The sequence below is a fragment of the Mobula birostris genome, chromosome 5 (assembly GCF_030028105.1).
Source record: "Mobula birostris isolate sMobBir1 chromosome 5, sMobBir1.hap1, whole genome shotgun sequence".
Taxonomy (NCBI): domain Eukaryota; kingdom Metazoa; phylum Chordata; class Chondrichthyes; order Myliobatiformes; family Myliobatidae; genus Mobula; species Mobula birostris.
The window spans coordinates 58,477,756-58,493,122 of NC_092374.1; the positions used below are offsets into that span (position 1 = coordinate 58,477,756).

A 15,367-nucleotide genomic window follows, 5' to 3' on the forward strand; every position below is an offset into this window, starting at 1 on the left:
GGTACGTGCCATACCTGCCATATCTTAGATACGCCACTGCTGCCAAGGCTGGTGGTGGAGGAATTTACGAGACTCTTAGGCACAGAAAAATGTAGAGAATGGACAGACATAAACCATGTGCAGACAGAAGCGATTGGTGCTATTAGCTTAATTAATTTGTCATAACATTGTTCCTATCTGTATAGTTGTTCTATGTTGTAAGTTAATTTTTAGGTTTACTAGGAGAATGAAGAAGGATTTGTTAGGACAAAGAACATGTCCCTGTCCTGTTTAGCATTCACTACACGAGGGGTAATTGATAAGTTCATTGCCTAAGGTAGAAGGAGTCAATTTTAGAAAACCTAGCACCTTTATTCTTCAGCATAGTCCCTTCCTACATTTACACACTTAGTCCAGCGGTCGTGGAGCATACGGATCCCTTTTTTGTAGAAGTCAGCATCCTGGACCTCCAGAAGTGGTCCACAGCAGGGGTGATTGATAAGTTTGTGGCCTAAGGTAGGAGGAGATGAGTTATTAACTTCAAACTTTCTGCATAATCACTTAAAGAGTTGAACTGCAGTTGCATGTAATGAGAGCTGTATAACTCATCTCCTTCTACTTTAGGCCACAAACTTATGTTCTCGACCACTTCTGGAGGTCCAAGACGCCGACTTCTACAAAGAAGGGATCCGTATGCTCCACGACCGCTGGACTAAGTGTGTAAATGTAGGAGGGGGCTGTGTTGAAAAATAAATGTGCTAGGTTTTCTAAAATTGACTCCTTCTACCTTAGGCCATGAACTTATCAATCACCCCTCGTAGCTCTACCCACTGCAAATTTTAGCATTGTTTGTTTTTTTAACAACCGCATATCATTGATTTTACATGTTTTCAGAGTGGTTTTTCCTAATTGTCCTCATTAACATATCAACCATTTTAATTCATCAACAATGTATCCCTTCACCAATCCCAAGCTCACTCAATCATTTACACTGCAACTTAAAATTTGCCCTAACTATCCTTCCCTCATTCACGCTGCAGCTTAAAACAAGCTTGTTCTTCCCTTAAGGGCAATCCAACCTTGGCCTCAGTGTCATTTATCTCTTCCCTCCCCATACACCTTGACATCACTGAAGCTCAGTGTCAGTCAATCTTCATCTTGAATATACTCAATGACTACCTTGCACAGCTCCCGAGGGCAGCGAATTCAAAGATTCACAACCTTCTCAAATGGGCAATCATTTATTCTGACACACAAAAAATAGGGGATAAGAGACCTAGAGGGGATATGCAGAAGAAGCAGTTCACTGAATGGTGGTTGGAATTCAGGTGCTCATCATGATACTTCTTAAGCGTTGTAAGTATCTGCCTATATAGTTGGTTTAGGCAGGTACTCAAAACGTTTTGGAAGTGTATTAATGAGCACTTGAATTGTCAAGGTTTTGAACGCTACAGAGTGAATGTTGGTATATGGCATTAGTCTAGACAGACACTTGGGAGTCAGTATAGGCATGCTGAGTTGAAAGGCTTTTCTGTGTGCTTTATCACTCCCTGACACTAAGTCCCCAATCCTCATGATGTACTTGAAAAACAACTTGGATTTCTATCAAATTTTGCACATCTCAGAGGTTTTTACAGGCAATGAAGTACTCATGAAGAATAGTCATTATTGTTATGTAGGGAATCTTGCATACAGTAACATCCCACAAATGGTAGTGTAATACTGAACAGACAATTTGATTAGTAATATTAAATGAATGGTAAGTATTGGCCAGAACACCAGGGAGAATTCCATTTGCTTTGCTTCACAAAAGTCCCTTAGCACCTCTTTAACTCTCTGAAAGTTAATTCAAACAAAGATACCTGCTCTAGTAAAATAAGTGACACAGTAGTGTAGTGGCTTGCACAATGTTTTAAAGTACCAGCGACCTGCCGCTGTCTATAAGGGGTCTCTCTGTGACCGCATGGGTTTCCTCCAGGTGCTCCATTTTCCTCCCACAGTCCAAAGACGTACCGGTTGGTAGGTTAATTGGTCATTGTAAATTGTCCTGTAATTAGGCTAGGATTAATCAGGAGTTGCTGAGCTCAAAGAACCAGAAGGGCCTACTCCATGCTGTTTCTCAATAAATAATTAAATCTGATTGCCAGATTGGACTATTACACTCAGCTCTATGGGTTGGAACGTTAACCTATATTTATCAGACTTGAAGATAAACCATCTTGCACAGAATGGAAGCATAAAGGTCAGAGAACTTCACGGCTGATGTTGTTTGGAATAATGTAAGTACTCTCTACGCTCCCAGACTGGGGAAAGGACACTTGTCAGGCTACCTGTGCTTAATGCTGAGAATGGGATTGTGCAAGGTCTCTCCTAGTCAGTTGGTATGCTGATGTCTACTTGCTTTCTTAGATATATAACCAAACAGTATGACCATAACAGGAACCACACATCAGTCTTAAAACCAAGTGTTCAACCCATATACAAGTGATATAAGAAAAATAATGTTGCCCGGGTGGCACAGTAGCATAGTGGTGAGTGTATCGCTTCACATCACCTGCGACCATTAATCAGGGTTCAATTCCCAGTGCTGTCTGTAAGGAGTTTGTACGTTCTCCCCATGCCTGTATGGGTTTCCTCTGAATGCTCTGGCTTCCTCCCACATTCCAAAGCTGTATGGTTGTGGTTAGTTGTGGGCATGCTATGTTGGCACTGAAAGTGTTTTACACTTGCGGGCTGCCCCCAGCATAATCCTTGATGGTGTTGGTCATTGACGCAAATGACACACTTCACTGTATGTTCGGATGTTTTGAAGTACATATGACAAATAAAGCTAATCTCTTTAAGATAATTGCTTTAAATAACAACACATAAGCATACCTCTGCCCAGATAATAGAACTAAAACATAAGGTAACAGGTAGCTGGTCCACTGACAATCAGGAGTAATTTCCACCCCCATATGCCACTTACGTTATATATCCCTCACAGATTTTTCGGAAATTTGCTCTTTCCTGGTCATCTCGAAGATCACAGTAAAGTTTGTTGAGTAAGATCGAAGCAGTGAGGCAGGTGTTCTCAGTCAGGGGCAAGCAGTCTGGCAGTTCAGGGAACTGCCCTCCCACTTTCAAGATTTTCTTCAAACCTGAAGGTGAAATATCATTCTTGAATTAAATACAGAGAGAAATTGATTGGTTTATTGATTCCTCAAAGACTTCTCCTACATAGTACTGCTAAAACCATGTAACTATGGTAACTGAAATTAAAGTGTTTTGGAATATGTCGGAAAGCTCCAGTCCTCCATTTCCACTCATATGAGTTTCCACAATTTCCATTGACAGTGTATTTTAGCTGCCAAGTCCTAAACTCCGAAATTCCTTCCTTAAATCTCTCTATCCATTGAAATGCTCTTTAAACCTGGCTATATCAGCAGGATTGTACATCTACAATGTACATCTATGTGGGTCAGTGACAATTTTTGTTTGATAATCCGTCCTGTTTACTATCTTAAATAAGCTATGAAAATATAAATTGCTTTCATAGTTGTTGACTTTTATACATCCTCTTAAATGGCGCAGCAGGTAATTTGTTCCTGGGCAAGCTTTGGCTCAATCAGTAATGCCCCTATCTCGTTAGTATAAATAATAGAAAAAATTAGCTGCTGGAGGAACTCAGCAGGTCAGGCAGCATACTGTGGATGGAAAAGGACAGTAAATGCTTCAGGTCAAGACCCTTCATATGGACTGGGCCTATCAGTCCAAACTAAGGACCACAACCTAAAACATCAACTGTTTCTTCCATCCCCGCCCCCACCCCCAACCAATGTTGCTAAAGCCAGTGAGCTCATCCAGCAGTTTGTTTCCCTTGCTCCAGTGTGTATCTAAAAACAAAACCTTTATTTGGGCTATCACAGGCAGAAAAGATACTAATCTCAGTACAGGCACAAGGAGAGGAATTTACTTCAGCAATGCTCTAGTGACCCTAAACTTTTGTCCCCACATTCTAAGCAACATTACTTCATAATGTATAACTAAGAAGACAAATGATGAAGAGTTTACTAACCTAAATCAATGGTTTCCAAACTTCTGGTGTTGTCTTTAATGTCCAGGTTCTTTCGAGGTACATTTCTAATCAGTAGGTTGAGAACTTGATCTCTCCCATGTCCTGTGACACGGGGGTGAACCAGCATTTCTAGCAGGTGTGTGATTATCACCTTCATAACTTTTGATGTATCTGCAGAAAATAAAACAAACTTAAAACCAAGAGGAGAAAGAATTCTTCTTATGTCAATTATGGCAAACCTGTGCAAAGATATAAGCCAATAGGAATCCACTGAAGTCAAGCCAACAAACTGAATCATATAAAATCAACAGAAACCATTCTCATGTATGTTTACCACTTGCGGCGAAAGACAAAATTATCCTCAGGGCCATAAAAAAAATCTCTCCAGTCCACCTGTACAGTCAAAACTCCAAATATTTTATTGTAACAGATCCAGAGTTTTATTACAGTGAAATAACAGGAGATATTGTGATTATCAATAATGGATCTTGTGTAGTGCATTGGGCCCGGAGGTTATTTGTTTAAATCCCACTGCAGCTCCAAATCTGGACTGTTCTGTCAGAAATTGATGGCCTCAGCGCTACCTTCTCAAGGGCACTTGTGGATGCACAGTAAGTACTGGCCTTGCCAGCAATGTCCACATTCCATAAATTAAGAATCATGAACAGTTTTCAGAAAGTAGATGGATATGTAATGGAATGGGAACAATTGGCAGAGTTTTGGTGAAAGTGAGAGGAGAGTGATTAACTGGTAGGTCATTCAAAGACCTCTAACTATGTGATGGAGCCAAATTTTTTCCTTTGGTGCCTGATGATTTTATCTAACACTCGGTGTGTCACATATTAATTCAGCCAAAAAACAATCTGATTTTTTATTAAGTGGGCAAAATCAGCAAAATGAACAGAGCAATACAGATTGTGGAAAGTGAAGTGTGATCTGGAAAGATATTATTTATAGGAGAGAGGTATAACAAAGATACAAATTGTAAAAAATTGCAGTAAAACATAAACACTTATGTAGAAAACATTTGATAAATGTTATCTTCTGTGGAATAATAATAAAGTATTTGTAAGACTATTGAATGGATCTCTTGTATGATAAAAATGAACTCTTGAATGGAAAATTCCACAAAAAGTAATGGATATGGCCCAGTCCATCATGGGTAAAGCCCACCCCACCATTGAGCCCATCTACACAAAGCGTTGTTGCAGGTAAGCATCATCCATCACCCATCAGGGAACACCCAACCCCCCGCCACCCCCCACCCCGCCCAATCTAGGACATGCTCTCTTCTCGCTGCTGCCATTGGGAAGAAAGTACAGGAGCCTCAGGACCCACACCACCAGGTTCACAAACAGTTATTACCCCTCTTAAACAGAAAGGGACAACTTCACTCAGCTTCACATACCCCATCATTTAGATGTTCCCACAACATATGGATTCACTTTCAGGGACCCTTTGTCTCACATTCTCAGTATTTATTGCTTACTTATGCATTATTATTATTTCTTTCTTTTTGTACTTGCACAGTTATTGCCTTTTGCACAAGTTGGTGGGGTCTTTCACTGACATGGTTATGGATTTATTGAATATGCCTGCAAGAAAATGGATCTCAGAGTATATGCTGTCATATATGTACTTCGATAATAAATTTACTTTGAACTTTGAACCCTGTTTCACAGTCTACCTCCACATGGCCCTTGTACCTTTTTGTCTGCTACATGTCACTTTCCCTGTAACGGTAACATTATATTCTCCATTCTGATGTTCATTTACCATTGTAATACCTGCATGTACTTACATATATTTAGAAATTATCTGTCCGGAGAGCATGCAAAACAAAATTTTTCACGACACAGTATCTCAGTACATGTGACAATAATAAACCACTTATCAATGACAGGAAAAACAACAATCAGAAAGGTTACAAAATACACAAATTTCATGATCAGGATGTATGCATCTGAATTACCCAAATGAGAGGGTCAAACAAACTAAATGGTTAGAAGCATGTAAGGAGACTGGAAGTTATTTATTTATTTAGATATACAGCACTGAATAGGACCTTCCTGCCCTTCGAGACACAGCACCGCGAATCACAGGACAATTTACAATGACCAATTAACCTACTAACCGGTTGGTCTTTGGACTGAGGAAGGAAACTGGAGGACCCAGAGGAAACCCATGCGGTCCACTGGAAGGACATACAGATTCCTTACAGGTGACATTGGAATTGAACTTAGCCCTTAGCTCTGATAGCGTCGCACTAACCACTACGCCAGAAATCTGCAGGAATGGAAGGCAATATTCAGCAGGTTAGGCTGCAACAATGCAAAAAGAAGCACAAGTTATTGTTTTGGGTAAACAGCCTTTCCTCAGAGCAAATGCTGAAAGATCAGTGAGTTGATCTCTGTTCCTCCTCCCAAGGTCACTGCCTGATCTGCTGTCAGCATTCCCTGCTTTAAATTTCAGGTTTGCAGCATCTGCTGCATTTTATGCTTGTGGCCATGATTAAGACATTAACATTCCTGTCTGCAAGATCTGTAGGAAGAACAAATTGGCAGTGAAGAAATTGCCAGGGCTTATCTACAAATCAGTTGCTGCCATTGTCACCAAATGGGATCAGAAACCATTAAGGCAAATACCCTTGGCGCTCAACAGATGTAACCAAATAGTAAATAATATTTTGCCACATATTAACATAATGCAAGTAACAACTAAATCATTATCTGATTGTCATTATTGCCTTTAAAATGATTGTTTAATACATTTTAAGGTAAGTTTTCTCCTTTGGTTAGATCTATAGATAAATAGTTCTCCAAAAGTGACATTACAGGTAGACAGGATGGTAAAGAAAGCTTTTGGTATGCTGCTTTTCATCAGTCAGGATGCAGAGTAAAGACGTTAGGACGTTATTTTGCATGTTTACAAGATGTTGGTGAGGCTGCATTAGGAGTATTGTGTTCAGTGTTGGTCATGCTAGTGTTAGAAAAATTCTAAGCAACACACACAAAATGCTGAAGGAACTCAGCAGGTCAAGCAGCATCCATGGGAATGAATGTTTCGGGCCAAGACCCTTCATTAGGACTGAAAAGGAAGGGAGAAGATGCCAGAATAAGAAGGTGGAGGGAGGGGGAGGGGGGGGATGAAGTAAGAAGCTGGGAGGTGATAAGTGGAAAAGGCAAGGGGCTGGACAAAAAGGAATCTGATAGGAGAGGAGAGTGGACCATGGGAGAAAAGGAAGGAGGAGGGGCACTGGGACCTGGGAGAAAAGGTAAGAGGCCAGAGTGGGGAAATGAAGACTCTGTGACTCTATGACTCTAATAAATGGACAATTCTGTTTGAATTAGTTTTAACGTAAACCCAAGAACCAGATACATACCAAGCACCAGAGCTTCATCTTTCCCACGATGCTCCTTACTATCTGTGCCTTCAAAGTTATCCATGATGGTCTGGAAGAGACTGGATGTTGCCAAAGTAATCTCTTTGTCGTACAAGCCCAAGAAACCACAAATCCTATCCATTTCCACATAATGCAAAACAGCCAATGCCTACAAACATAAGATTGTCATCAGAATTAGTATCCAACCCTCCTAATAAAGAAGACATGCACATACTGACAGAAGGTGAAATAGGAGGTGGTAATTAAACTCCTCAATCTTTTGCCATTCAAGTCATTGCTGATTTAAATATACTTACCCTGACTCTGTGTTCTTAACATACTGGTTAGGGCAAAAGTAAAAAAGGTTAAGTTGCTTTTCAATTTGTATCAGAACTAGCCAGTTCTACACTATGGTTATCCGCCTATAACATGACATCAGTTTCAATCGCTCCATAGATGCTGACTGCTCTGCTGGGCATTTCCTGCATTCTACATTTGGTTTCAGGTCTCAGCACTGCACCTACCTGCATTTCAGCTTTTACAAGTCCATTTATTTGTTTTCTCTTTATCTAACTGCCCTCATTAATAAATCATCCAGAAGGATGCATTAGCAGTGTATCACACTGGCAATTTTGACCCCACACTTTGAGAAACATTTCCTTAATCTTACCCACCTCTACCCCTCCCTCTCGGCCAATGTTTTCTCTCTTTCCCAATGAACATTCCTCAACCTGAAATATTAACACTGTTTCTACGTCCATAGATGTTACTTGATCTACTGACTTTTTCCAGTACCTTTTTGACTTTTGAAATTTATTTTAAATTATAATTTGAGTGGGAATCTGCAGCATTCTGGAGAGAGAATTCCATGCTTCTAGATTTTACAGGAATAGTTGATTTCTCTCCCAAGTAGCCTACCTGCTTTTGTCCTACATTGTCTTAGAACTATTTTGCTTCTGAGTGATCTCAGTCAACCCACCATTTAATCTTCCATATTCCAGTGGTAACAGGCCTAATTTCTGTAATTTCTCTCTGTCAACCAGATGGGTGACATTTGGGGAAACTTTGCTGCACTTTGTTCAGGGCCCATCCATCTTTCTTATGTTGTGAAGCCCAAAAGTATGCACAGTTCTCCAGGTCATATCTAACCACGGCTTTGTGTAGTAAAGACCTGATTAGATATCATCTGGATAATTTATATATATATATATATATATATATATATATATATATATATATATATATATGTGTGTGTGTGTGTGTGTGTGTGTGTGTGTGTGTGTGTATATATATATATATATATATATATGTATGTGTGTGTGTGTGTATGTATATATATATATACACACACATATATATATAAAACACAACTGTAGATTTCTTGTTTGTGATTTTATTAAATGAAACTGAGTGGGAGGTTTTTTATGGAATATTAACACCAGCACGCCACTACTCTAAAAACAAACTAGGGCTTTAGTTTGTGTTTTTTAATGATAGTAATCAAAAAAGCATGCCCAGAAATTCTTTTTTAAAAGGTTTGGGATGTTTTAGGCTATTGAAACTGTTGGCAACTCATCTGAAAAATATTAACCATGTGTTTTGCTTTTCAAATGTTACTTACCAAGATGGAGAATTTATGTATAGACCACTGATCAATCATATATGATGATGGATGCAAAACAGAACATGCTGGACAATGGTATGAGTGTAAAACTTGAGGGTTGGCAGTGGCCCAGGATATGAAAAATGCAAGCAGTAATGCGTAGCCATGAATACACAGGTATTTATTATCATCATTGCCAATTTATTCTGAAAACTGAGAGTTAGTTCAAGATTTTTTGTGACAGATGTTCTGCTAAACAATGATAAGTCATAGAGTTGTACAGGAGAGAAACAGGTCCTTCAGCCCACCATCTTCATACTGACCTCTTTGCTCATCTAGACTAATCCCACTTTTTTGTATTAGGACCAACTCCTTGCCTATTTAAATGTCAGGTATAAAACCCTCTTAAATATAATAATCTAAAAAAAAGACCCTGTAACGAACCTTATATGGGCAGGATGTGGAGGCTTTGGAGAGAGTGCCAAAGTTTACCAGGATGGATTTAAACATCGTGTCCAAAAAGCAGAGGTTGAGAGAGACTTGGTAGAACTTTATAAGATTATGAAAAGCATAAACAGGATAGACAGCTGTTATCTTCTTTTCCCCAAGGTCGAAATGTCTTAACACTAAAAAGCATGTGTATAAGGTGAGAGTTTGGGGTGTCTGAAATGTGCTGCCAGGTTGGTAGTGAAGGCAAATATGATAAAAACATTTAAGAGGCTCATAGATGAGCACAGGGATGTACAAGAAATCAAGAGACAGGGACAATGTGTAGGCCAGAGAGATTAGTTTATTGAGGTGTTTAATTACTAAATAATTCTGTGGAGTATAATGAACCAAAGGGCCTGCCCTTGTGCTGTTCTTCTTTATTCCCGATGTCCTATGAACCAAAAAAAAAAGTTTTAGCCCTCCGTATTCTATCAATTCTATATGAGTTCATACTTACTCTTGACTTGTGGCGGCTGCACAGGCCCGAAAGTGTTCTGATTGCAGCCAGCATCATTTCCGGCTTCTTGGTTTCAATTAGTTGGATCAACAGACTAAGTCCGTTGTTTCTGAAGATCTTCTCAGCTCCTGCATCTTCCCTCGCAAGTACAATCAGGTTATTTGCAGCCTGGTAGAAGAAACCACATTTAGAGGAGGATTTAGGGGAGCACACATTAAGTAGTGATGCAAAGTAAATGTTTATGAAGCATAAAAGGCCACCATGAACTGTTGAAAGCCCTTCTTTCATCTGTGAGCTGGAAGGTGAAGAGCCCACACCACCTTGCACAAGAACACAGAAATTAGAAACAGGGCTTAGAGCATGGATTGATACCTGAAAGTATGATGTGGTGGCTATTAGTGAAACATGGTTACAGGAGGGGTGTGATTGGCAACTAAATATTCCTGGATTTAATCGCTTCAGGTGTGATAGAATTGGAGGAACAAGAGGGGGAAGTGTTGCATTGCTTGTCAGAGAAAATATTATAGCGGTACTCTGGCAGGATAGATTAGAGGGCTCGTCTAGGGAGGCTACTTGGGTGGAATTGAGGAATGGGAAAGGTGTAGTAACACTTATGGGGGTGCATTATAGACCACCAAATGGGGAGCGAGAATTGGAGGAGCAAATTTGTAAGGAGATAGTAGATATTCATAGCAAGCACAAGGTTGTGACTGTGGGAGATTTTAACTTTTTTAGATTATGAAAACACGCAGTCCCCTTTTATTGTCATTTAGTAATGCACGCATTAAGAAATGATACAATATTTTCCCAGAATGATATCATGAAAACACATGACAAACCGACTTAAAAACTAACAAAAACCTCATAATTATAACATACAGTTACAACAGTGCAAAGCAATACCGTAATTTGATAAGAACAGACCATGGCACGGTCTGGCACAGTCACCCATAGACTTGGAAGCCCATACTGTAAAAGGGTTGGATGGTTCAGAGTTTGTAAAATGTGTGCAAGATAGTTTTTTGCAGCAATACATAGAGGTACCAACTAGAGAAGACGCAGTGTTGGATCTCCTGTTAGGGAATGAGATAGGTCAGGTGACAGAGGTTTGTGTTGGGGAGCACTTCGGGTCCGGTGATCACAATGCTATTAGTTTCAATATAATTATGGAGAAGGATAGGTCTGGACCCAGGGTTGAGATTTTTGATTGGAGAAAGGCTAACTTTAAGGAGATGCAAAAGAATTTAGAAGAAGTGGATTGGGACAATTTGTTTTATGGGAAGAATGTAATAGAGAAATGGAGGTCATTTAAAGGTGAAATTTTGAGGGTACAGAATCTTTATGTTCCTTTTAGGTTGAAAGGAAAGACTAAAAGTTTGAGAGAGCCATGGTTTTCAAGGGATATTGGAAACTTGGTTCGAAGAAAGAGAGATATCTACAATAAATATAGGCAGCATGGAGTAAATGAGGTGCTCAAGGAATATGAAGAATGTAAAAAGAATCTTAAGAAAGAAGTTAGAAAAGCTAAAAGAAGATATGAGGTTGCTTTGGCAAGAAAGGTGAAAATAAATCCCTAGGGTTTCTACAGTTATATTAATAGCAAAAGGATAGTGAGGGATAAAATTGGTCCCTTAGAGAATCAGAGTGGATAGCTATGTGTGGAGCCAAAAGAGATGGGGGAGATTCTGAACAATTTCTTTTCTTCAGTATTCACGAAGGAGAAGGATATTGAATTGTGTAAGATAAGGGAAACAGGTAGGGAAGTTATGGAAACTATGATGATTAAAGAAGATGAAGTACTGACGCTTTTAAGGAATATAAAAGTGGGTAAGTCTCCGGGTCCAGACAGGATATTCCCTAGGACCTTGAGGGAAGTTAGAGTGGAAACAGCAGGGGCTCTGACAGAAATATTTCAAATGTCATTAGAAACGGGGATGGTGCCGGAGGATTGGCGTATTGTTCATGTTGTTCCATCATTTAAAAAGGGTTCTAAGAGTAAACCTAGCAATTATTGGCCTCTGAGTTTGACGTCAGTGGTGGGTAAATTGATGGAAAGTATTCTTAGAGATGGTATATATAATTATCTGGATAGACAGGGTCTGATTGGAAGCAGTCAACATGGATTTGTGCATGGAAGGTCATGTCTGACAAAACTTATTGAATTTTTTGAAGAGGTTACCAGGAAAGTTGACCAGGGTAAAGCGGTGGATGTTGTCTATATGGACTTCAGTAAGGACTTTGACAAGGTTCCACATGGAAGGTTAGTTAGGAAGGTTCAATCGTTAGGTATTAATATTGAAGTAGTAAAATGGATTCAGCAGTGGCTGGATGGGAGACACCAGAGAGTAGTGGTGGATAACTGTTTGTCAGATTGGAGGCCGGTGACTAGTGGTGTGCCTCAGGGATCTGTATTGGGTCCAATGTTGTTTGTCATATACATTAATGATCTGGATGATGAGGCGGTAAATTGGATGAGTAAGTATGCAGATGATACTAAGATAGGTGGAGTTGTGGATAATGAAGTAGGTTTTCCAAAGCTTGCAGAGAGATTTAGGCCAGTTAGAAGAGTGGACTGAAAGATGGCAGATGGAGTTTAATGCTGATAAATGTGCGTTGCTACATTTTGGTAGGACTAATCAAAATAGGACATACATGGTAAATGGTAGGGCATTGAAGAATAGAACAGTGGGATCTAGGAATAATGGTGCATAGTTCCCTGAAGGTGGAATCTCATGTGGATAGGGTGGTGAAGAAAGCTTTTGGTATGCTGGCCTTTATAAATCAAAACATTGAGTATAGGAGTTGGGATGTAATGTTGAAATTGTACAAGGCATTGGTGAGGCCAAATTTGGAGTATTGTGTACAGTTTTGGTCACCGAATTATAGGAAAGATGTCAACAAAATAGAGAGAGTACAGAAAAGATTTACTAGAATTTTACCTGGGTTTCATCACCTAAGTTGCAGAGAAAGGTTGAACAAGTTGGGTCTTCATTCTCTGGAACGTAGAAGGTTGGGGCGGGGGGAGAGAGTTGATAGAGGTATTTAAAATTATGAGGGGGATAGATAGAGTTGACGTGGATAGGCTTTTTCCATTGAGTGTGGGGGAGATTCAAACAAGAGGACATGAGTTGAGAGTTAAAGGGCAAAAGTTTAGGGGTAACACGAGGGGGAACTTCTTTACTCAGAGAGTGGTAGCTGTGTGGAACGAGCTTCCAGCAGAAGTGGTTGAGGCAGGTTCAATGTTGTCGTTTAAAGTTAAATTGGACAGCTATATGGACAGGAAAGGAATGGAGGGTTATGAACCCAGTGCAGGTCAGTGGGACTAGATGAGAGTAAGAGTTCAGCACAGACTAGAAGGGCCGAGATGGCCTGTTTCCGTGCTGTAATTGTTATATGGTTATATATGGGTAGGCCATGAGACCCTTCAAAGCAGCTCCACCAAATAGTGCGATCAAGGGGGATCTATGCTGGACCTAGTAAAAATCCCCCTATTTTTAATCTCCAATTCCTTAGATAAAGGCCAAGATGACACTTGACTTCTTAGCTACTTGTTGGACCTGTCTGCTGGCATTTCACCATGTGCCAACGACCCTCACCAATTTCTATAGATGCTTCATAGAAAGTGCCCTACTCTGATGCGTCATGGCTTGGTATGGCAACTGCTCGGCCCCAGACCACATGAAACTGCATTGTCATGGACGCAGATCAGCACATCACAAAAAACAGCCTCCCCTCTGTTGACTGTGTCTGTGCTTTTCGCTGCTTCAGTAAAGCAACCAACACAATCAAAGACCCCACCCATGCTGAACATTCTCCCTCCTACCAAATCCCCACCTTCATTGGGCAGAGGATACAAAAATCTTAAAGCATGTATCACCAGCTCAGGGAGAGTTTCGATCCTACTAGTATTGAACGATCCCTTTGTACGATAAGATGGACTTGACGTCACAGACTATCCCATGTACAATATAATCTATCTGTACTACACTGCTATTGCTTTACTCTTGTACTTCCCCAATGTACTGGTGTGAAGAAATATTTTGTATGGGTGGCATGCAGAACAAAGTTCTCAATTGCACGTTGGCACATGTGGCAATACTAAACCAATTTAGATTTGAATTTTAGATTTAGAGATGTAGCACAGAATAGGCCCTTCCAGCCCTTTGAGAAGCACTACCCCACAACCCGATTTAACCTTAACCTAGTCACAATTTACAATGATTAATTAACCTACCCGGTAAGTATTTGGACTGTGGTTGGAAACAGGAGGACCCAAAGAAAACCCATGCATTCCTCAGGGAGGACGTACAGAGACTCCTTACAGAGGATACTGGGATTGAATTCCAACGCCCCAAGTTGTAATAGCATCGCGTGAACTGTGGCGCTGATTTACCAGCTTATCAATTTTTTTTGCCTATGAATTATAGAATTTTCTTGTACTCATTATTTAGGTTATTAAGAGGCTTCTTAATAACCCAATTAATGAAAATCAAAAACTACAGTTGGTGAAAATCAGCACTGAATATAGTAAATGCTGAAAACACTCAGTAAGTCAGGCAGCCTGTGCAGAAAGAGAAGCTTAACGTCTCATCTCAAAGACAACAGTATTGCCCACATTGCTGGACAGTGGGAAAAGGTTAATATGAATGACAGTACCTTCTTAGAGTAAAACTAAAACACTTGTATTTTTATATTTCATCTCATGGCCTGAGAAACTCACAATGTTTATAGGCCAGGAAGTCTTTCTGAAGTGTGGGAACGTAAGACCATAAGACCATAAGATAAATGAGTAGAATTAGGCCAATTGCTCCACTGATCATGGCAGATTTATTTGCCCTCTCAGCCCCATTCTCCTGCCTTCTCCCCATAACCTTTGACACCATTACTAATCAAGAACTTATTAACTCCTGCTTTAAATATACCCAATGACATGGCTTCCACAACCATCTTTGGCAGTGAATTCCAGAGGTTCACTTCCCTCTGAATAACGAAATTCCTCTTCATTTGTGTTCCGAAGGCATGTCCTGAGGCTTGCCTTGAATTTACATAGAGCAAGCCTCCACTAGAAAGCAATGTGAGAGTGACCAAATAATCTAGTTTAGCAAGGCCAGGCAAGGAATCAGAATTGGCCTTACTCTGGGCAGAACACATCTGCACTTCTATGTTCACGTGAGAGGGGGTTGGTTTATTGTCTCCTCCTTCCCCAGCAGATCAACTTTTATATGACATCTGCAGTGGGCCTTGACACAATATTCTTACTAAGAGGGGAATATATTCCCAAATGAGTCATAGGCTGATAACTCTGAACTTATTAGAAGTCAATGTGAAGCGACAGTCATAATCCATAGCAATTCAACATTACCAAACAAAGACAAATTTCTCCCCTGGTTTCCCATCTTC

At 40.0% G+C, this 15,367-nt stretch overlaps 1 protein-coding gene across 1 annotated transcript in view; it reads right to left on the reverse strand.

Annotated features, from left to right (window-relative positions):
• The window catches only part of unc45b (unc-45 myosin chaperone B), a 72,403-nt gene that overhangs the window by 34,053 nt on the left and 22,983 nt on the right, over positions 1-15,367 (reverse strand). Inside the window, exons 6-9 of the mRNA XM_072258068.1 lie at positions 9,968-10,135; positions 7,419-7,587; positions 4,037-4,207; positions 2,948-3,119 (exon numbers count right to left, since the gene is read on the reverse strand). Coding sequence (XP_072114169.1) covers positions 2,948-3,119; positions 4,037-4,207; positions 7,419-7,587; positions 9,968-10,135 — 680 coding nt within the window. The remainder of the gene's footprint in view (positions 1-2,947; positions 3,120-4,036; positions 4,208-7,418; positions 7,588-9,967; positions 10,136-15,367) is intronic.